Below are 22,411 nucleotides of genomic sequence, written 5' to 3'. Positions count from 1 at the left end.
TGCACCCAGGTGAATCGGTGCGACCCTTGCATCACATGCATATATCAGTAGGATCCTCACTTACTAGTACCACCAGTGGCATGCTTCATCATTGGATCCTTACCCACTGCACCTAGTGTGAGTGGTTGGGCTGAACAGGGTTCGTAAGTGGAGCTTTTACTAAAACTAAGTGCAAATTAAAAAAGCAGTCAGAATCCTAATTCTTATTTATTAATAAGGTCCTTTAGCTGGGATAAAACAGCATGATGTTCTATGAGTGCAATGACCCCTAACATCAATAACTCAGTAAAGTCGACATGTTTCAGTCTGTTGCACGTGCCTCTCAGGGTCATCAGGCTTTCTTCAGGACCAACTAAATCCATATAGTTACTACAGATTGTGTTAAATACCAACTCCTAATGGAGGTTTGAACAGTACATTAAATATGCAGCATGCGGTCATACAGACGATATGCAATCTTTTCGCTGTAGTGGTCTGTGAAATAGAAAACACAAAAGCATTTTTGTTAAGGGGTGAATCACACCCCTGATCATGTAATTGTCTCATGCTTGTACACACTTACATTATCGTGTGCCAAATGAGGCATGCAGATACATGAGCTTCCTTCTAGGTGACAGACAAGACATAAATATGTATACACACATAAAAGGTAGATGAAATCAAATTATAATAGCCAGTAGTGTTAAGCATGCACGAGCTAGTGTATTTAAAAAATGTTTGTCATCTTTATGACACCTACATGACACCTAAAATTCAGGCTCCTTGAAGTAGTCAGGGTGGGGCGATCCCTTCCGCCACACTCTTTAGGAGATTAGAAAACACAGTGTTTACCCTTTGTTTCCTAACCCTCTAAGTGCACTTGTTGGCCAACAGCCGTAGCAACACTACCTCGATAGTACTGCGCACATCCTTTGGCCGATGCAGCCCGCCCACTTAAAGGAACGGCCCACACCGCGGCGGAATTGCCACAGCGGTTAAGGCGCTAAAGAGAGGACTCAATTATCCTGTTTCTCCAGCAATTATCCTGTTCTCCAAGGAACATTGTCCTCCCTTGCACCTATTCAGCTCCCCCACTCCTCCAACAAAGTCCGGCCCTGAATTGAGCTATCTTGTATGTTGAGGGAGGAAGTCATTTGACCAGAATCACATGGTCCCGAAAGGAGGAGTAGTTGGTGCTGTCATACGGGACTGCTGGGAAACGTAGTCCCGCCTGCAAATTTCCCTTGGTTCCTAAAGGGAAGAGTCTGGCGAAGGACTCCCAAACTCACTTATAGGTGGAGATGGGGTCAAATATTTATGTGGGGGAGAGGGGTCCCCGGATCTGTGGTCTTGTTGATCTATGGGGAGCAGTACAAAGCTATGACAAAAAGGTGGAAGAGAAAAGGGAAAAAACACCTTTACTAAGGGGAAAGATAAAAATAAATTGTGATGCAATGATTTGAGTAATATGGTGAAAACATACACCTTTGTACAGTGTCTGACTGCTGTCCCTATTCATTAGTGTTAGCTACTGGATGGTGAGATGCAATAAGTATTATTTAAGCACATTCCACCAGGGGAAGTCATCATTAAGTCCTTCCAATGCTGCTACTTCTCAAATTAAATTCTTTCCAGATTCCTTGCATCCGCTATGACATGTTCAAGAATGACCCATTTGAGGTCTTTTACGGAGTGTCCAGCTGTGGTGTAATGTTCCGCTATTTTGGTGATATTTCGCCTACACATAATGTTACTCTTGTTTTTTCAGATTCTTGTGCTTATTTTTCGAGTTGTCAAGACTTCATATCAGAGTTTGTATGGACAGGTTCTCAGGTATATGCCCTGTTTAGTGTTGCAGTTTGTATGTCTTCGAAATTGCCAAAGAGTGTGTAAGCCTAGGTCAATTTATTTCGTTGGTCGGTCAGGTGGCAAACACTGCGTTGACCACACGGGTAGTGACTTGTTACTTCTGGAAGTCCTAGTGCACTGTGAATCATATGCTCTAATTCTAATTTGGCTCTGTTCTGGTGTGGAGAAGTGTATGGCTCTTTTGATAGAAAAGAGAGGATAGCCACACTGTCTAGGTCCTGTATTTAGAATGCACCAATTGCATTTAATGATCTTGTTGACACAGTCTGATGTAATGCTGTATGTGGTGACACATACCAGAGGAAGTTCTGTTTTTTTCCTTTTCTGGTGTTTCTAGAAGTGCATATCAATTCGGATTTCTCGCTCATTTTTTAGTTTTTGAATGATTTTCTCAGGGTAGTTTCTCTGTTCTCTCAGTTTATCTGACAGATGGTTTGCTTTTTGTTTAAAGTCGTTTATACGGCTAAAGTTCCGCCACAGGAGGAGGAATTGGCCATAAGTAATATGTTCCCGCAATAGACACAGGTGAAAACTGTCAAAGCATTACAAACTGTTCTTAAAAGTGGATTTATGATGAGTATCTGTCTGTAGTGTCCCTCTCTCTGGGAAGATATTCATATCCAGGAATGTAAGTGATTCTCTACTGATAGTAAGTGTGAATTTAAGGTTCCTAACTCGGCTGTGTGTACGTCCCCTCTCCATATCACCAGAATGTCATATATTTGTCATTTCCAAAGAATGATGTTAATCCAGTATGGATTGGTCTCATGAAAGTTGTTTCTTTTCTGAGTTGTGCACCTATAAACCTGCCACACTAGGAGCAAAGGTACTCCCCATCAAAGTACTGTAGGTTTGTAGAACAAGGGTACTTACAAACTCAAATTAGTGTCTTGTCAGAGCTGATCAAGCGTAGTCCATCACAACATTTTTGGGGGTGGAATAGGTCCATTCTGCACTCTCAAGTACCCCATTAAGGACTTCTTGAGTTTCTTCTTGGGGGAGGCAGGTGTACAGGCCCTCTACATCTAAACTCATTAGGAGGTCTAATTGGTCATCAAATTCCCTGTTTCTGATATGGATCAATATGCCCCTTTGTGTCTTTTATGTAGGTCTCCGTCTTCTATAGTATTGGCTTCAGGAAAAAGTCTCAAAATTGTAACAAAGGTTTCAGAAGGGAACTTATCCCTGATACAATTGACCTGCCTGGAGATGGGTCACGATTATTGTGGACTTTTGGCACAGTATAAAAATATGTTATCACCAGATTGGTATTTCTCAAAAAATCCCCTTCGTGCTTTGTGATCCACCCCTCACATTCTGCCTACTCTAGCAGGGAGTTAACCTCTGATTTCAGTGTGGGCATGGGATCAACACAATTATCTTGTAGTTGCATTAGTCTGCTAATAGTCTAAGGCATTCTGTTCTATAGGCTGTGGTGGACTGTAAGACAATCCCTCAGCCTTTGTCAGTGGTTTTAATGGTAATATCAGTGTCAGCTTATCATTCACGTACAGCTTGATTTTCTATATTGCTTACATTTTGGATTTTTTTCACAGTTTTAGTGTCAATGCCTTCAATTCTTTTATTTACTTCCTGTTCAAAAGCCACTAACTCCACTGGGGGTGATATGAGTAGGCAGGTAAAAAGTTGACTTTTTTCTCAGGCCTCTGAAAGAGAGATCTTATGGATTACCTTATCCCCGAAATGGGCTTTCAGGTGTAATTTTTTAACGAAATTTGCAAATTTGCAATGTAAAAGGAATCTGTCGAAATTGGGATTGGGTACAAAACCCAGGCATTTATTTAGTACCTGGAGTTGTGTAGTTGTAAGGTTTTTGCCATTGAGGTTGGCCACTGAATAATTTATGTGTTGGGTCACTGTTGCGCATTGTTCATGCTCCTTGTATGTATCCTGCTTTCCTCTGTGTCCCATTGTACCCCTTTTCTTCTTCCCCGATGACCCTGGCCCCTGGGTAAAAAAGGATGGTGCTGATTTTGAGGGATAGGTGGTAGGCCCACAGGGTTAAAATATGTTTCCTATGGCATCATCAGTTGGCCTTGTGACTGTAAAGGTGGCTGAAAGTAAAGAGGGGAAAGTGGGTAGTTATTGTAACCCTGCCAAGGACTTGCCCACGGTCTCCTTCTGTTTCTTGTTATGGCTCTCCATTTATGTTCGCAGTCAATCCCTCATGTCTGTGAGTCAGTTAATCTGTCATCTGAGGAGTTTGCATCTGACAGATCTGAGTAAGTGTCTAAAGGTGCTTTATAATCTGGTGTGGAGTAGGGATAAACCTTTGAATATGAGAACTTCTTGACATACTTTTGTAGTTTCTTAATTTTAGACTAGGTGAGGTATTCTTTGTATCATTGGTTTCCCTAGTTTATTTCATCTAATCTCTTTTTGAAGGCTGTCACTGTTGATCTTAGTTCACCTTAACTGGTCTGCATCACAACCAGAATGGTGTCTGCTAATCTTTTGGCTGTTTTAATAATTGAGACAAGCAAATCTCTTCTTAGGTACCATGCGATTCGCGCCCATCCTTTTCTAAAGCTGGAGTCTTCCAAGAATATCCTTGGGGTATTAGCCATCAGCAGACCATTTGGGGTTGCATTGGCTCTGAGGTACTCTGTTATAATAACCCCATGAAGGATTACTGTTAACATGTTTATCTTTTTTTTCTGTCAATGTGTCTCAATCCTGAGTCTGTGCTATGGTCTTGGAGACATTGAGATCTGACAGGTGAGATGGTGATTTAAGAGCCCATTGACATCCTCATTAGTAAATGTTAACCCAAAGCTTTCTGCCATTATAAAATTGTGGTGATGTTGTTGGAGGTATTCAACACAAATACAGAACTATTCACAGGAATATGGGAACTTGGGGCTAGATGTAGGTAGAAAAGATTTACCGATTTTAAATTACCGAATTTTACCGATTCGGTAATTTAAAATCGGTAAATCTATGGGTCCCACATGTAGGTATTCCAGATGTGCTGGAATACCGAATCGGATGAATTCTGTATTTACCGATTCGGTAAATACCGATTCGGTAATGCCCATTCATTCCTATGGGCTTTGAAGCCCATAGGAATGAATGGGCATTACCGATTCGGCATTTACCGAATCGGTAAATACCAAATTTCACAAGGGTGCAGGGGGTGTCACTTTGACACCCTCTGGCACCCCCAAAACAGGCTTGGGTGCCATGTGGTAAGCATACCTGCCCTAAGGGCAGGTCTGCCTGTCACATGGCATAGGTGTGCATGCACACATGTGCATGCACACCGGAATCGGTATTTTACCATCAAATTGGATTTGATGGTAAAATACCGATTCGTTAAGGCTCCTGAGACTCTGAAGAGTCCCACCTACATATGGGTGGCTCCGAATCGGTAACTTAACCGATTTATTATTTTACCGAATCGGTAAAATTACCAAATCGGTAATTTTACCGATTCGGTAAAATAATGACCCCTACATACCATTTACCTATTTACCGATCGGTAACGGCTGAAAATACCTATTTTCGGCCGTTACCGACCGACCTACATCGGGCCCCTGGTGTATAGGGACTGGGTCTTCCTACCACCTTAGTACCCACGAACCCAGGGCCAACTAGCTATAGTGTCTCACTTGCTCTCCTACTCCCAGAGAAACAAATGATTAGATACCCCAGATCACAACACTCCTAGATCTTACAGGTATCGCGGTAACAAGATACACCCTTTTGTTCACATGCTTGTACTATTATTTGTTTTAACTAACATGTTCTAACATGCAGTATACATGCCTCAACAAGCAGGAAAATGCATAGTACAAATATAGTCAGCATGGCAGCTAGACCATATTTCATGAAGGGAGATGTCATCATAGAAAGACAATGGAGAAAAGACTATAGTGCCTAACCTCCCTCCCTTTGCTTAGCAGTATTATTATATAATAGAAGATCTCTGGGCTTTGTCAGCAGAACCCATATTTTAGCCAATAGATGGTAGATCTACTTCATAGGTGTTTTCTACCTATTTGTGTGTTCTAATAAATACCCAAGTACATTTGTCCAAACAACAGCTGCATGCGTATGTTTTGTCTAAGGGCTGAGGTCTGGCCAGAGCAAAATAAAAAGGGGCATTGTTGTTTGACCTTGCACATAATGTTCAGTCAAAATCCCAGGAACTTGCAGAGAGTGAACACAGCTATGAGTTCTCATGTGAAAGCAATCATTGAAATGTTGTAAAAATAAAGACGTGTAGTAATGTGGGCAAAAGCAGCAGGCAAGTTGCAACGTGCTCAAACTAACTTAATAAAAACCAACAATGTCCCTATGGGCCATGTGACACTCTCCCCTTGTCCAGGGCGTTAGCCATACGTGAAGACAAAAATCAGAGGTAAGCAGAAGCAAAGCGTTTTATTCCGAGTCCAATTCAAACAGGCATGACACCTGTTCAAAGGGCCCAGTCTTCTAGTTGGTTAAAATAATCTTAGAGACAATCTTTGGTGAAATATCCAGGAGGTTAATAAGCCTATAATGTTATGGGTCTGTAACAATCCCTTTAAAAAATTGTTTTTACTATGGACCCCTTCCAAGAAGAAGGGTAAAAGCTGGACTTGGCAATCCAACTAAACAGCAAGGAATAAATTGTGGCCCACCAGACACTATTCGTCTTGATTATTACTGTTGGAATATTATTAGGGCCAGCAGCATAGGAGAGGTTCACTCTCTCGATGACAGTTTTTACCTCCTTAACTTAAAATCAAGTGATAGGGAGTTTTAGCCTGGGAAATCTCTGGAATCTATCGGAACCAGTTCGACCCCTATACAGGTCTGCCAAATAAGTAGCCACTGCTCTTCTGGGATCACACAAACAAGGGCACCCCTGTTTCGGGCACTAATCTCGTTACCTTTAGCCCAAAACATTTGCTGATCTTTGGAGAGGATAATTCCCTGCATCTCCTTCCACCTATCGTGGTAGAAGGTGTCTTCATTCTCCTGCATAACAGACTTATATTGGAGTTTAAGCTTAGCCAGCTCCTGGGAGGCTATGGAGCCAGGCTGGTGCCTAGCGCTCCTGGCTTTCAGTCTCACCAATCGCTTTAACTCTTGGCAGGCAGAATCAAACCAACCCCCCTTATTGGTACGAGGGTCTGTGCACATACTCGGCACCCTTATGTTTACTGTGCTACAACCCAAAATTTGACATACAATTTTATTTTACCACACAATGATATTATCAACATAATTAGGAGGGATATGAATCTTCTTCTGTAGTTGGAGGGTGGCTAACTTGGAAATTAATAAATTCCAGGCATGTTGGGATACTATGCAGATATGACATTCCTAAAGGCGGCAATACCCTGTCAACGGACCCTGGCTCGTACAGGCTGGAGGTGCTCTGGGGTTCTTGGAGTCCTTTCAGGTTTTCTTCTGCAGCAGGGCTTCAGTTCTTGTTCAGCAGGTCTTCTTTGTCCTGGACTTCTCTTTTCTGTTGATTCTGATGTTCCGGTCTGGGGTGCCACCTAAGTACTGAATTTAGGGGCGCTACAAGGGGAGACAGGTCTTAGCCAATGAGCCGCCTACCTTTAGGGTATCTACACCCTCTAGTGACCAAGTCCTATGGGAAGGGACACTATCCTAGGTTCATTTCCCACCATTTTCAGGAAAGAGATTCACATTGCCTGCCCCACCCTAGTGTTGGTGCTGGTTAAGGTAGGAGCCTCCCCCTAGCCTCATTAATATTCCCGCCTTTCCTCCACCAAACGTGGAGCAGGAAAGGAGACTTGGCTTCTCTCACTATCTGGAGGTTCCTGGGTTGGATTTCAAAACTTGGTAACACCTTTGAAGCTTCCTGCCCAGGAAAGCCATCCTGTCCTGGGGAAGGTGTAAAGAAACTCTGTGCAAAGCAGACTTTGTCTCCTTCCTTTGAGAGTGCGGGTTCTCACCCCATAAGGTCAGAAACTTTTCTGGTGGTGTCAGACCGGCAAAAACAAACCAGAGTCTACACTAGTGCTTGGTAGATATTCAGAATCCCATGCGAATGTATTAATAAATCCAACACTGGCATCAGTAAGGATTTATTAAGACAAAATGTTTAGTACCAAACATCTTATAAATCAGTGAAGCCATCATGAAGCTTGGAAACTAGTGCTGATGAGTATCCAGCCCATGCACTCTTTATGGCTTCCCTGTTCACTTACAACATCACAGAATAGATTGTATATAGTAGGGGCCTATCTGCTCACGCAGATATGCCCACACATAGGATATAGAGTACCTCCGGGGACTCTCTTCAGTTCCCATGCCCTAGGTATCATGGGTACCATATACAAGGGACTTACAGGGGTAGCTGAAGTGGTGCCAGTCATGGTGTAGTGTTTGGGAAAGAGATCTGACATTGGGAACCTTATTAGCAGGCATCCAGTGCAGTTACAGTTTAAAATCACATCAGGCATCAGGCAAAAAGTGAGGCCTAGCAATGCAAAAAGATGCACTTTCCTATACCCTGCCCTTCCATATCAGTCTTTTATGGGTGTTCCCTCCTCTCCCAAACAAATCTCTCCTCACATGATGATGGTTGGCTGGTCCTTGGAACAAAGGGGCCCTTTTGTTGCCTGGCAATGCAAAACAGAAAAGGCAGGCAAGGTTTCAGGCCAGGTTTTTAAGCGAGGTGCTGTCCTGCTCCTGACGTTGTGATCCAACACAGTTGTTGGGTTTACTGCTGTCCACTTCCCCCCACTGTTTTCCCTGCCCCTGCCATGCACCCCCAGTAATGCCACCATACCCTAGGACGAGGGAGGTAGAGATACCTCCCTTGAAAAATTAGGTTTAGATGTGAACAAATTGGGTAGGGGGCACTGGAGGAGCAGTTGGGCTGACTGATAGGGTGGCATTTCAAATAGAAGCAGGCCCTCATGTTTTAATGTTGAGCACAGGACCCTGGGCAGCTGTCCACATTGCCCATGCTTAGCGGCTCTGTCACTGATGTAGCACTTCTCATACACTGCTACTCTTCCTCTTTCTATTTTCTCAAGCCTCTTGCTCTTTGTTGCCATTCTGCCTCCAGTAAGTTCATGTGTAACCTCTCTGCTGTACTTTTACTCTATTATCTCTTTCCCAACTCCTATCATAGTTCTTTCCTTTGTTGTACTCCGGTATATTCACTGCACTTCCATTCTGTGTGCTTCTTTCACCCTGCTTCTTTATCCTAGGCAAACAGCAGTGCCAGCCGGCAAAAATAAGAGTGGTGGGAGTGGCAGGTAAGAGTAGGGGGGGGGGGCAATGCGGTGAGCACATGGTAAGTGTTTTTTTTTCTATTTAATTGAACGTATCTTGTCATATGTCGACTTACCCGCCCCCCAACTCACTGCCACCGCACTGCTCTTAATTGTGCCGGCCAAGACTAGTGAACAGGGTTGCCACATGGTCAGTTTTCTACCGACACAACACAGGTATTTTCATGTCCTGGCCAGAAGAAAAAAGAAGCTACATTTCCTAAAACCAGTATTTTTAACCCTTGCCTGTACATACATCAAACAGCAGTTGTTAGACCCAGGTGTTTCTGGCTGCCTGGGACGCATAGAAGCCTAGATAGGTTGCCTATCCTAGATAGGTTGAGTATGATACACTTGTTCGATAACCCATTCTCACCCTTGGGTAGCTAAGCACAGAGCAGTCAGGCATGTCCTCAGGGTCAAAGTGTAAAGTATTGGCACAACACCACCCTTGCAACACACTGAGTACACTACAAAAAGACTCCTCAAAGTATGTATAAAACACTGGTCTTTGTATTACACGCACATTGAAATCAAAATGACATGCACATTGGATATATGCTTTAAAGTTATACGCAATTGTCAAACACTCCCATTAGCAGCAGAACGGCATGAACATATATGTTCTAGTCATTGCTATTCACTTGCCCTGTTAGCTCCTCAGCCTCGTAGGCAACAGGAACCCATGAGCGTACTTCTCCAAAGTGATCACGATGCAAGCAATCCCTCCCACATCAAAAGTGACAGAAATATATATGCAGGCTGATCAGAGATATTCCAATTTCCCACTAACATGCCATTCCTACAATTGCATACCTTGTACGTTTGTAATGGTCAAGATATCACAGGTTTTGACTACGTCTCGTGACCCAGTCCATCAGCCACTCAAACTACACATGTCAGTGGCACATACTACACCCACTGGCAACACTTTGATTTTTTTGTCGGGAACACCTAAAGTGGAAGGAAACAGATACCTGGTTTTGTCCCTGCAGATTAGGCCTTCAGGCACCCAGCAGCACCTTCACGAGTGCGGGATCACTATCTCTACCATAGTATGGTTCAAAAGGCCACCTTTGAAATGCACAGGACCACTCTGAATTTTGTCCTGTCTGCAATCCTCCCGGGTAGGATTGCAGACAGGACAAAATTCAGAGTGGTCCTGTGCATTTCAAAGGTGACCTTTTGAACCATACTATGCTGGTTTGAAGCCAGGACATTGATAAGAGGAACCACTGGGACAGGAGGGACTGGAACTGGATTATCCGCAGATTTGTGGTGGCTTGGAGCTTGTCAGGATCCAAGAAGGGGAGTATCACTTTGTGGATTTTTTCTGGATGCATGATCAATATCTTTAGGGTGGCCAAGACCCTACCCCTTTGAATGCAGGTACCAATTCCATCCCCTCGTATCTGTCCTATGAAGGCCTCTCAGAGTCAGAGGGCTGCAGTTTCCTTTAAGCACCTAGTTTATGGCCTTACATCAGGAATGCTCTGATATAGCTGTCCGACCATCACCTAGATGTGGATTGGAGACCGGCTGACAGGCACACAGAGCCATGAGCACAGAAATACCCACTTTCTCAAATTGGCATTTCCACATTAGTAGTGTCAAATTCACTTGTGCGACCAGAGAGGATTTTCCATTACTAACTCATCAACATTAAACACTATACTCCCACTCTTCTGCACATAAGAAATACTGCTCAATAGCCTTCTCACTGGTCTACCATATTAATCAATGCGAGAACACGCCATCCGGTGCCATTAGCTACCAATACATGTAGTGCACCAGCACCAATGCCCTACTTCTTCTTGACACTGCACCCTGCTCCAGGGAGAACTCCGATGCAGCAAGAGTCATGCAGAACCTTGGCAAGTAGCATTTATATTGTCAAGCTGAGTAACATAAACTGTCATACACATGCCCCGCCAGGCAAACCCGTGGCACGTTTGAAGAGCTACCTCCATGGGCGGCACAGCCAGTGCTGCAGGCCCAAGGAGGAGCAATTGAGTTACATGCCCTAGGTATATGTCATTCCCCTAGACAAGTGACTTACAGGTAACTCAAATCTGCCAATCATGTATACACCAATCACCAGTATGTATATGACAAGCACCGGGCTTTGGCACTGAATTATAGAGTCAAAAGTGCTCAAAGTCCGAAGGCTAGCATCAGTAGCGGCTCCTTGAGGGAGTGCTGTGGGGTGGTGGGGCAGAGAGGGGCAGGGTGGGAGGTTGTAAACTCTGGCATACGGGCAAAGAGAGTTAGGTAACTAAATAAATAAATAAATATTGCAAATTATATTGCGCGTGCTGAAACGCCATTGGCGTTGCAGCGCGCACAATGTAAATTGTTTTATTTATTTATTTAGTTAGCTAACTCCGGTTGGCCATGTGCCGGACTTTACTTACCCTCACCCTGCCCCTCCCTGCCACACCGCCCCGCCAGCACTCCCTCGAGGAGCCGCTACTGGCTAGCACATAGATCAGCGGAAAACCAGGAGGGACAAAAGCAAAAAGTTGAGGGAAAACACTCTAAAAAGGGCAATTTTCAACAGCAGGTATAAATAGAAATTACTTTTAAATGTTTTCGAGACATGCATTAACACAATAAGAATACCTTACTAATAGTTAAAGTAAAGAAAGGCAGAAAAGTCATGTTATAAATGAAAACATACAATTATTTTAAAGTACTATTTAGTCAATCATCTGGGCCTTTGCAGACACATAATAAACAACAAATGGCCGGCATTTTTCTCCTGGAAAGCTGGGAACCCTGAGGTGAGCAATGTTCATTATGATGCAAGGTACTTCTGTCTTTTACTGGGAGCCCTGTAGGATTTCCTGCTTTTTAGGTCTCACAAACGCAGCTCGCATGCGATGAATAGAAGAGACCTTTTGGAAATGGTTCAGTTTTTGCCCTAAAAAGGTGCACGCATTGCATTGCTTTCAATAGCAAAGCGTGGGCGTTTGACAATTCCCTTGCGGGATCGAGGTTTGACACCATATGTTTGTAATTAACTTGCAAACATATGGTGCCCCTGCTCGCTCCTGCAAGGGAAACGCAAGGGAAACAGGCGCAGGCCTCCTCCTGGTTGGCTGACCCGAAGTCCCATCTAGTCATTTCACACAGCTGCTCATTTCACACAGACACGCAAGGCCAGCAGGGAAGGAGCCATCCACACACTCAGAAATGATCTCAAGCCTACTTTTCTACCCTTAAATTTTGCTCTGTTATTGGCTTATGGATGTTCTTTGCGAAAATTGCAGCACAAAAATTCAAAAAATGTTAGCCAGCATTGAAAAGGCAGCCTTTTCCATGAAAACCGCCACGGTTGTAGGTAAAGCGAGTCCCCGAGTGTTTCTCTGACAGCCGGAGCTTGCAATAATCTTGCAGTGACAGCGGCTCTAGTCACAGAACATACCATGCCATATTTTTTCAAGTGCACTGTACATGACTCATTAAATAAACAGTTGTGTGCTTCTGAATGGGCCCCAGCGCCTGTGCGCATAGACTAGCCCTGCACATATTCGGATTCACTTGGCTGTCCTCCACCGGATCACAGTGCCATTGTCCATGCACTAATACAGTATTGTTTTCGACTCCAAAACTTGAGCCCTCCGCTGCGCTTGCCAGCTTTCAATGATTTCTTTAGTTTTCTGAGGTGCAAACCAGCCTCGAGCAGTAAACGAAGGGCCTTAAACACTCATGAAATCCACCCCATGGTTAGACAGGAGCCTCTGCTCACCTCTATCTCTCACCAAATGGGGGCCTTAAAAACCCTGAGACATCTACCGCTGAAGAAGGGCCTGTGCCCTGAAGGCTCAAGTGTACCTGCAGTGGCACTAGATGGTGGAGGTCTACCTTATAAGGATGAAGGTGGAGGTAACAAATCATGCGAGGCATATGACACCGGCAGCAGGGTTATCAGCGAAGAGAACAACCTAGAGAAGCAGTGCAGGTCCAGAACAACCAAGAGGTGCTGCCTACTGTACAGTCACTGCTCAGCTCAGCAGACTGCATCCCATTGGCTGGGCTGCACTGGCCATGTGACATGGACTCTGGTAGAGAGGGCCTCGGACAATAGACTCTCCAGAGTGACAGACTTTACCACTCAGCTTCTGTCAGTGGAGCAATGCCTTCTGACACTGCTGGCGGAGAAGCAGCTGTTCAGCGTTCATCTAAAGGTATGTATTGTGGTCACCTGATGTTTCTTCCTTCTTGTTTTGTGAAGTTGGCCACTTTAGCACTACACAGCTTGTAAGGCTTTAGCTTGCAATCCAAGTTTGGGCATTGCAACACACACTCTTGGAACTCAGTGCTTTCTTTGCAGCACAGTACATCACAGAGCACAGCACACGAAATCACAGAGCACAGCACACAAAATCACAGTTTGTTGATATGGTTATATTTTGGAAACTCGGGTAGGATTTCAGAATGCGTTAATGGTTTAACAAGTTTTCTAAATATTTGTCAGTACTTCGCGATATTTTCTTGCGGGTTCTACTTAACAAACTATTGTCAAGCACTTTTGTGACTGTGGATTCTATCTTTCTTTGGGCAGGAATGTTTTAATTGATTTTACAACACTATCGGGGATATGGATGTTGAGAATTGGAAAACTAGTAAACATTCCTCTTGAGGCAGGATTGTCTCAGGCATGATATACGGGCATGCCCTCCTCTGCCGATGTGCACATTTGCATGAATTTCCAATATCCAACATTTATCTTGGCTCTAGTGTTTCTATTATAAGCGTGTGTGCAGAGTACAGAGGCCTTTCCCTGATCTGAGGAACTGGACATGTTCTATGACCCTGAGGGATGCACAATGGTGCCCTCATAATGGGCAGTGGACGACTCTCTCTGTCCTGGGCGTAAGGCAACAAGGGGTGGTGAAACTGCACCATGGTTATCGACATGATTAGAAGTGTGGTCATACTTTATTGCCTGTGTAACAAGGAATGACACCTTTTTGACTATTTTGTTCTGGTTTTACGTGTATGTATGCTTAGAACCTCGCACTGGCATCCCTTGTACACGTTGAGTATATATGCATGTGTAGTCATGTGCGTAATTCAAGTAAAGTGTATATGAGTGTGAGCCAGAGAAATGGTGACTAGTGGTATCTCTTTTGGATGCCCCTGGCCTGACACAGCACAAAATGGAGGGTGGGGACTGTTCGTCCAGACAGTGGAAGTGTGTTGCCTGCATTTCTGTAGCTGGAGGTTGGAGAATCAGGAGGAGGATGGAGACAGGGCTACCTTTAGAAATTCTATAAGGCTTTTTGTTACGAGAGAGCTACATATTTATTTATTTAGTGTCTTTATAGGACTAGTGTTACCACAGCATCACTCAGCACTGCCTCAGCATCACTCAGCGTCACCACAGCATCACTCTGCCTTACCACAGAATCATTGAGTGCCACAACAGCATCACTCCATCACCCGGTGCAACCTCAGCGTTAATCAGCGCCACCACAGCATCACTCAGAGTAACCACAGCATCACTTAACACCACCACAGCTTCACTCAGCACCACAACAGCATCACTCAGCGCTACCACAGCATCACTCAGAGTCACAACAGCATCACTCAGTTTCACTGCTAACACAGCATCACTCAGCGCTACCACAGCCTCACTCAGCATCACAACAGCATCCCTCAGTGTCACCACAGCATCCCTCAGTGCAACCCCAATGCCAGAAAGCATCACTCAGGGCCACCACAGCATAACCACAACAGCATCAGTCAGTGCAACTACAGCTTCAGTCAGTGCAACCACAGCTTCAGTCAGCGACACCACAGCATCACTCAGCGCCACCACAGCATCACTAAGCACAACCACGGCATCACTTAGCATCACCATAGCATAACTCAATGACACCCCAGCATCACTCAGCCTCAAGACAGCATCTCTTAGCTCCACCACAGGATCACTCAGCACAACTACAGGATCACTCAACGCCACTTCAGCATCACTCTGTGTCACAACAGCATCACCCATCATCACTGCAGCATCACTCAGCACCACCAGAGCATCATTCAGCTGCATCACAGCATCACTCCATCACTGAATGCAGCCTCAGCATCACTCAGTGCCTCCTGAGCACCACCTCAGCATCACTCAGCCCCACCTCAGCATCACTCAACACCAGTACACTATCACTTAGCGCCTCCACTGCTAGTGTTGTAATACAGGTACTGTTTCCCAACCTTCACTCTCCCATTGTTTATGACCTCCCCAAAAAATCTATAACAGACAACCATTGGAACAGTCAGAAACAAGTTGCTAGTATTGCAAGAACAATAGAAAACTGAGGACATTTTTATTGCAAATGCTTTTTTTAAAATATTATTATTATTATTATTATTATATAGCGCCTGAATCGACCCCCGAAGGGGTATCTCCGCGCTTGCCTTGGTAACCCGTCCAGGCTTTTCCCTGTGAGATAGCCCCTACAGGGCATCCCCAAGGTGAAAACCAGGCATCCCGCCGCGGGGGGGCGTTGTGGAGATTAAGCAAGCTTAATGCCCAGAGTTGCAGAGTGTGAACCCATGATTAGGTCAGGCACCGAAGCGAGAATTATCGAGTCCATGGACATTTGAGCTCAAGACCCTGCCGCATCGGGAATTGAACCCTGGTCCCGGGTCTGACCTCTGCTTCAGGGTCTGCCTGCTCTAACCAGTGAGCCACACTGGTTAGAGAATATGGTTGTTCAGTTGTAGATGAAGCCTTCTTGGTCACATATAAGGTAGCAAAAATGCTTCTGACACTTTTTTATTATAATAGTGTTTAGTCAATAGATCTGACTAAACACTTATCAGGTCCCAAAGGCGAGACCTATTGGCTATGCCAATGCTTTTTATTTATACAGTTTCAGGGCTCACTTCCCACCTAAGGGCAGTTTAATGCCTAAATAATCACTGTTCTCATGCAGATGCAGTGATATGATTACTGAAGCCCTTTCGGCCCTTGGCTGCAAGACCCAGAGGAGGAGGGGGCCCTCCCTTGGGTCTCACAGCACTGTGCCACCAGCATAACAGAGTCTCTTAAAAGGCACTGCTGCAAGCCTTCTCTTGTATGTTAACAAGTGTGATGCCCTGGGCAGCTGCCCACACTGCCCATGCCTAGCATCAACCCTGCTCATAGTCATATTCTTCCTCATCACAGACATCGTGACTGAGGTTCCTCCCACCTCATTTGAACAGGAGACACTACGGGAACCTGAAATGAAAGCTCTTCCCACCACATAAGTGATTTTAGGAGGCTATCATTCTCAGCAACCTCCTGAATATACCAAGCTCTGATGAAGGCTGTAACCTGAAGATTCACAATCCCTGTATCCAGTGCTAAATTTGTGCGGGAGCTTTCAGGTGCTAAGCACCAGCACTTTTTAACAGGGCTGGGGCTATTACATTTTTCTCCCTAGTGAGATAAGCCCAAGATTTATTAAAAAGAAATGTACCTACATGTCCTGTTTCGTCCTCCTTCCTGCAGGATGGCCCGCCCAGGTCAAGGCTGATGACTGCATCACGTTAGTGATTTCAGTAGTGCACGCCTCCCTTTAAAGGAGCATTTTCTTTCGCATTGGTTAATTATTACATTGAGGGCAGGCTAATGGGTGAGCTGCGGGCAAGGCAGACTGGGTCCTGGAAAGTCCCGGTCTTGGCAATAACCTTAATATGACATTGTCGAAGTAATAAAAAAAAGTGCGTAGCTGCTTTCTGTTAACAACTCGCTTGCACGGAAATGAAAACTCAGCAGAACCGGGCCATGAATTATTCCTTTTGATTTATCATTTGTATTGCATGCTGATGCTCATGGTCTGGCCTGGGGGTCCACCAAAGCATATTATTTGCCAGCGATCTAATGGAGCCAGTGCCATGGTGTCTGCAGGTCACAGGTAAGAGAGTGTCGCAGGGATTCTGTTCTCACACAAAACTGTGCACAGAGACCTCAGTGAATTAGGGTGTCCCAAAACTCACCTTAGTACCCAAAAATCCCCTACCAGACTATCAACAGTGTCTCATTGGTTCTTACACACTCCCAATGTTTAGACAAACCCGAACATGGACTTAGAACACCTCAGGTAACGTGGAACACATGAACACTCTTTCGTTATACAATCATATCAATATTGAACGAGGAGTAAATGAAGACACGTGCACATTTGAAATGTTTGTTTTCTAATGCAGTGTTCTCAAGTGCAGTATCTTAGCTAATACAAGCAAACATATTATAAGAAACAAAGTAATCATCATAGTTACTAGTCCATAGAACATAAAGGGAGAAAGCATGTTAAAAAGGCTAGAGGGAAGAAGGCTAAATAGCACCGGAATCTTACCCTCCCTTGCTGGTATATTATATTATATCTAAGAAGGTCTCTTTGGGTTTTAGCAGGGTGGCCCCATACCTCTCATCCTAGTGGAAAGGGGTCACATCATCTTCCACCAGCTCTTTGCATGCGAAGCATCATCAATTGTGAGTGTATTCTCTGTGCAATGCAATATTAAACGCGTTTAAAACCAGAGTTTGGCTGCAGCTGCATGCATGTTATGTCTAGAACGTGCGAAGTTCAGACCTCACAACAACGGCTGTGTTGAAGTATCCTTGAAGGCCTCGGCACTCACTGTACAGACATAGCTTACCAAGCAAAGCTGATACCGAAGCAACAACATATTATTCTCGTGTGAAGCAAAACACTCTACTAGGCTCAAAGCTAAAATAACTATATGTGCCGAGTGCAGAAGCAGCAGAAAGGCAAAATGGCGTTAAAGCTCCTAATAAGCTCGTGCTAACTTAACACAGTGTGTAGGTAAAGCATATCTATATGACACCCTCCCTTGATCCGAGCACGGATAAGATAAGCTAAGATAAGATAAGGGGCAAATTTTAAAATGCAGAGTTCAAGAACGACAGTCATTCTAAATTTGTGTCAGTGAAAAAATACAAATTTTCCACCCAAAACCAAAATCTCATATGACCAAGAAAGTCTAGTCTTCAGCTTAAGCAAAGTCAATAGGCCTGGGATGTAAAATGTTTTGCATAAGGAAAAAAAAAAAGTGCTCAATGTCAATAAAGGTGACACAGCCGTCATCCTAACATCGAACATGCAAAATAAGCAGCAACAGCCTCCAAGTAGGAAGTCACTGTCCTCATCCGAAAAAAGTTCAGCCATCCAATTTAATAGCGTAAAGAATATACATGCTCTTCAATTACCGGAGCCTCTAGTACCATCAGAGGGCAACTCGGTGGGTTTTCAATGATGCTGTGTGCCAAGAAATCTTGCGCAATTGCGAACACATTCCAACGACCCAGTATTTCATGCATCGCTGCAAAGTCCATAATCCCTATGTCAGAACAAAACAATTCATAAGCAACTAAGGGGCTCATGAGCTGGTTATAATCCACTTGAGGAGACACCGTATTGCAGAGACACAAATCCAGGGCCCAGTCGAAATCGCAACTCAGGCAATGAAAGACAGGCTTGACACATGTATAAATAGGAAAATCAAAACGATATCCATAAGCTGCATTTAAGGTGGCGAGTGGCAGCGCTCCATAGTATTCAAGCATTCTGTCGCGAAACAGTGCCAGTCATGTCAGCTCGTCTTGAAACACAGGACGTGCATCCATTTTGAATGAAACAAAACAGCAAAAGAACGCTGGCCGCCAGTGCCAGTAAAACGGGTAATCCACCAAATAGGCTGGAAAAGATCGAATGAAAGAAACCAGGAATGACCCCAAATATACTTTGAAACAAAGTCACAAGGCCGCTGTTAATCACTTTAAAACAGTGCGCCAGCCCAGTTGTGGAGGATGCATTAAAAATTGTGTGAATCAATCACCGAAATGCAATGGGAGGTCTGTATTTAATAAAGCATGCACCTCTGTGCGGGTATTAGCTACGTGAAGGACAAATGTTTCGCGAGCAGATGTGAGGGCAACATCTTTTTGGGGCAATAGAGCTCATATGCGACTCATCTTATTGAACTCTGCTTTCAAGGTCAGAATCCTCGGACAGATGGAAACATCCAGCTTCCCATGCGTGGGTGGATACATCACATTTTTACAGCAAACCACACGTCCACTGAAGGTAACAACATAAGCAATGCCTTTTATTAACCCACAGCAAACCTCATTGTTTAATAGTAAATAACTCCCATTTGCCAGTAAAGTGAATGTGGGAACGATAGCGGGCACTGGGGTACCTTTCAAAACACAGGCTAAATTAGGCTCGTCTTGATTACAGGAGCCGTATAATTGGATATGTCTACACATGAATGAGTGATCCGGTGTTTCAGTGCATTCCTCACCATTCAGATAAACTTCCTTGCCCTCCATAAGGCATGTATATGTGAAGGGAAGAGACCAGGCTTCATGGAGATAGGAACCACCAAGAGGTTCGTATCTACCAATGGTAAAATACTTCATACAATATTTAAACTCGAAGAGAGCATACGGTAGAGTTATTAATCCATGGATAAGCCACGTTGCAGTAGTGGCCTCTGCCACTGAAAAGGAAAAAGAAGCATCCTTCATTGAAAGTAAACGTTGCTTATCAGTCAAATTAAATGGGGCAAATAGAGAAGAGGTATTCATGTGATGCCATGGTACTCGTCCGGCCTTAAGCGTCTACATGGTCCATGCAAACTGTATAATAGAACGCAATTGATTCTGACCATGGTACAACACAGACATTTCATCTCGCACAATATCAACAACAGATGACACTACATTGTCCAATGTGTAAATGCGGGAAGAAAGCGTGTTAATGTGCTTATCTGCTACTGTAAGCACTTTTTCTAAATTAGCTTGATCTACAGCCCTAAGGCGGGTAGCCGCCTCAATCTGGGACGCTTTCCAGAATTCATTGTAAACAGTATATATCCATCTTTTAGATCTACCTCTAGCTGGGCCTTTTATGAAATCATTCAGATCAACATCGTCAGTCAGTTTAGATAAATGCAGTTTAACTGATGCCAAGGTAGAATGTTTGAGGCAATTCTGACACAATTTCCCTACAGAATAGGTAGTCACAGAATGGTCACTGTCAAACCGGGGGTTCACCCTGACCTGTGTAAAGCCTTGAGTCAAACCCAGAAAACGATGTTGGCATGAGTCAGAACTTCTGTGCCAGAGCAACCAGCCATTGGGATCCAAACTGGATATGTTAAAAGAAGAATTTAGCAAGAGAGTTTGCAACTCTCTAATCGAAAAATTTGTAGTATTACCCCAACCTGAATATTCTTCCAAATCAGGGAAAGAAGGAGCATTTATTTTTTTAGAGGTAGCCAAACCAAAGCATGTTGTTTGAGAAATGGTAGCATTTAAAAACAACATATGGTTTGGGATGAGACATGCACGGTGCAAAGCCTCAGTGCCTTGCACCTGCCAATTTTTAGAACCCCAAACAGATTTAAGGTCAACTGTTTCCTTCCACAACTCGTAGCCTTCAACAGCAAATTGTTCAAGAAAGAACTTCGAGTACAATAATTTGGTATCGGTAAGTCTAACTTTGGACGTTGACTTTTCAGTCATTCTAAAATAAAATGCATTGGGATTGGACTGGGTAAAATCAGCAAAATAAGTGTACAGGAGCCGGACAATGTTCCCATTGTGTATAATTCACTGTAATCCTCCTGGTATTAGTTTTATGCAAATAGTGATTGCCAAAATGTTGATAACAATATAAATCACCGTAATTAGCAGCTTCTAAATACATGCATCAAAAGTAGCCTAATATTTCAAATCGGAAAACAATGCTACAACGGCCTGAACATCCCAATCATCAGAACATATATTTTGTTTAACTACACCCCCCATGTTAACTCTAAGCACATTAGGGACATTTATAACCTCAGTGGGGCCATGGAAGTGACATTTAACAGCATCCCAAACTATCCCATCCAGGACAGGCCAAGCAGTGATGTTAACAAAAGCCAAGTCTCTTTTCAATCTGTGTGCAGTCTGCGAGGAGGAATGGGGTGCCAATTTTCCAATAAGATGTCGAATGCATGTTCTCTCTTCGACATAGTGTCCATTGATGATACGGAAAAAATAAAACACAAAACCAATTGACATAAAAAGGTAAATAGCAAAAACCACCAGCCAAACATAGGTCCAAGGGGAAATCAACAAATGTTTTTAAACAGCCTTGCATACACTGCAATCCTTGAAGGCTTTTGCGATGTGTGTGAAACAGTGTCAAAAGAAAATCTGGATTTTGTGGCCAAGCGAGTTTGTAAATCAGGCATTGATAAGTCAGTTGGGTAAGTGCAGTCAGTTTCATCAAGGTGAGTACCAGGTAATGTACTCAATAAAGGACTAGAAATTGCAGGCATCTCCAGGGCAACCTCAGGCTCCAATACAGTATTTCTCACAATCGAAGGACATGAGACTGCAGGTGTCATACTAAGAAGAATCGGCCACTCTGTGTATGTTGATATTGTCAATGGAGATATACCTGTTTTCCTTACGACATGGAAGTGGTGGTAAAATGACTGTTCTTGTGCCCTTCACACCAAGCACTGGAACTGGAGCTCAATAAGAGGGACCAAATTCTTTCTTGTGTTCGATCTTCTCCTGAACCAATTCTCTAACTTGGGGTAGCCAGCCAACTACCGGGATCTGCAACACATCATCTGAGGTGGAGGGCAAAAGTTCCTTTGCAAGACTGTCTCTCGTCTCTTGTAGGGTCTGTAAAACATTGCATTGTTCATCTACGTCAAAGTAGACAGCAGCAGCCACCGAGTCTAGACCGTCAAGGTGCGGTGCATACATCTTGATACCAAAGAGCATTTCGTATGGGGTCCGCCCACCCAGAGACCTTCTAGAGAGATTATTAAGAGCACGCTGCACGCCATTGAGGTGGGCCAGCTAGTTCCTGCCAGTGCCTCTAACTCGAGCTGTCAAAGATTGCTTTAAGTCACGGTTCATTCGTTCCACAACACTATTACCCTCAGGTCTGTATGGAGACTAAAACTTGACTTGGACCCCCAACGAAGCCATGGCATCCTTATACGCCTTAGAGGCGAAAGCAGGATCCTGATCCGAATGGAAGGTACCAAAGGCAAAAATCCCTACAAAGACATGCAAATCTATTATGACAGTCCGTGAATCAGCACTGTGGTGAGGCCATACCCACACAAAGCGTGTGCATGAATCAACTGCTACTAAGATGTACTTATACACAGTATCAGAAGAAAAAGGACCGCAGTGATCTAAATAAACACAACCAAGTGGTTTATTAGAAATGAACAACTGTGTCTGGGGTGGACGTGCAGCAGTTGAA

General features: G+C 44.0%; 1 protein-coding gene across 1 annotated transcript in view; it reads left to right on the top strand.

Annotated features, from left to right (window-relative positions):
- The window catches only part of LOC147669870 (uncharacterized), a 69,363-nt gene extending 50,980 nt beyond the window's left edge, over positions 1–18,383 (top strand). The window contains exons 2-4 of the mRNA XM_086948187.1: positions 1,748–1,812; positions 12,682–13,307; positions 18,292–18,383. Coding sequence (XP_086804313.1) covers positions 1,748–1,812; positions 12,682–13,307; positions 18,292–18,383 — 783 coding nt within the window. The remainder of the gene's footprint in view (positions 1–1,747; positions 1,813–12,681; positions 13,308–18,291) is intronic.
- The last annotated feature ends 4,028 nt before the right edge of the window (positions 18,384–22,411 follow it).

Source organism: Lissotriton vulgaris, unplaced genomic scaffold (assembly GCF_964263255.1).
Source record: "Lissotriton vulgaris unplaced genomic scaffold, aLisVul1.2 SCAFFOLD_598, whole genome shotgun sequence".
NCBI classification, from domain to species: Eukaryota; Metazoa; Chordata; class Amphibia; order Caudata; family Salamandridae; genus Lissotriton; species Lissotriton vulgaris.
This window is presented reverse-complemented; position numbering and strand designations above follow the sequence as displayed.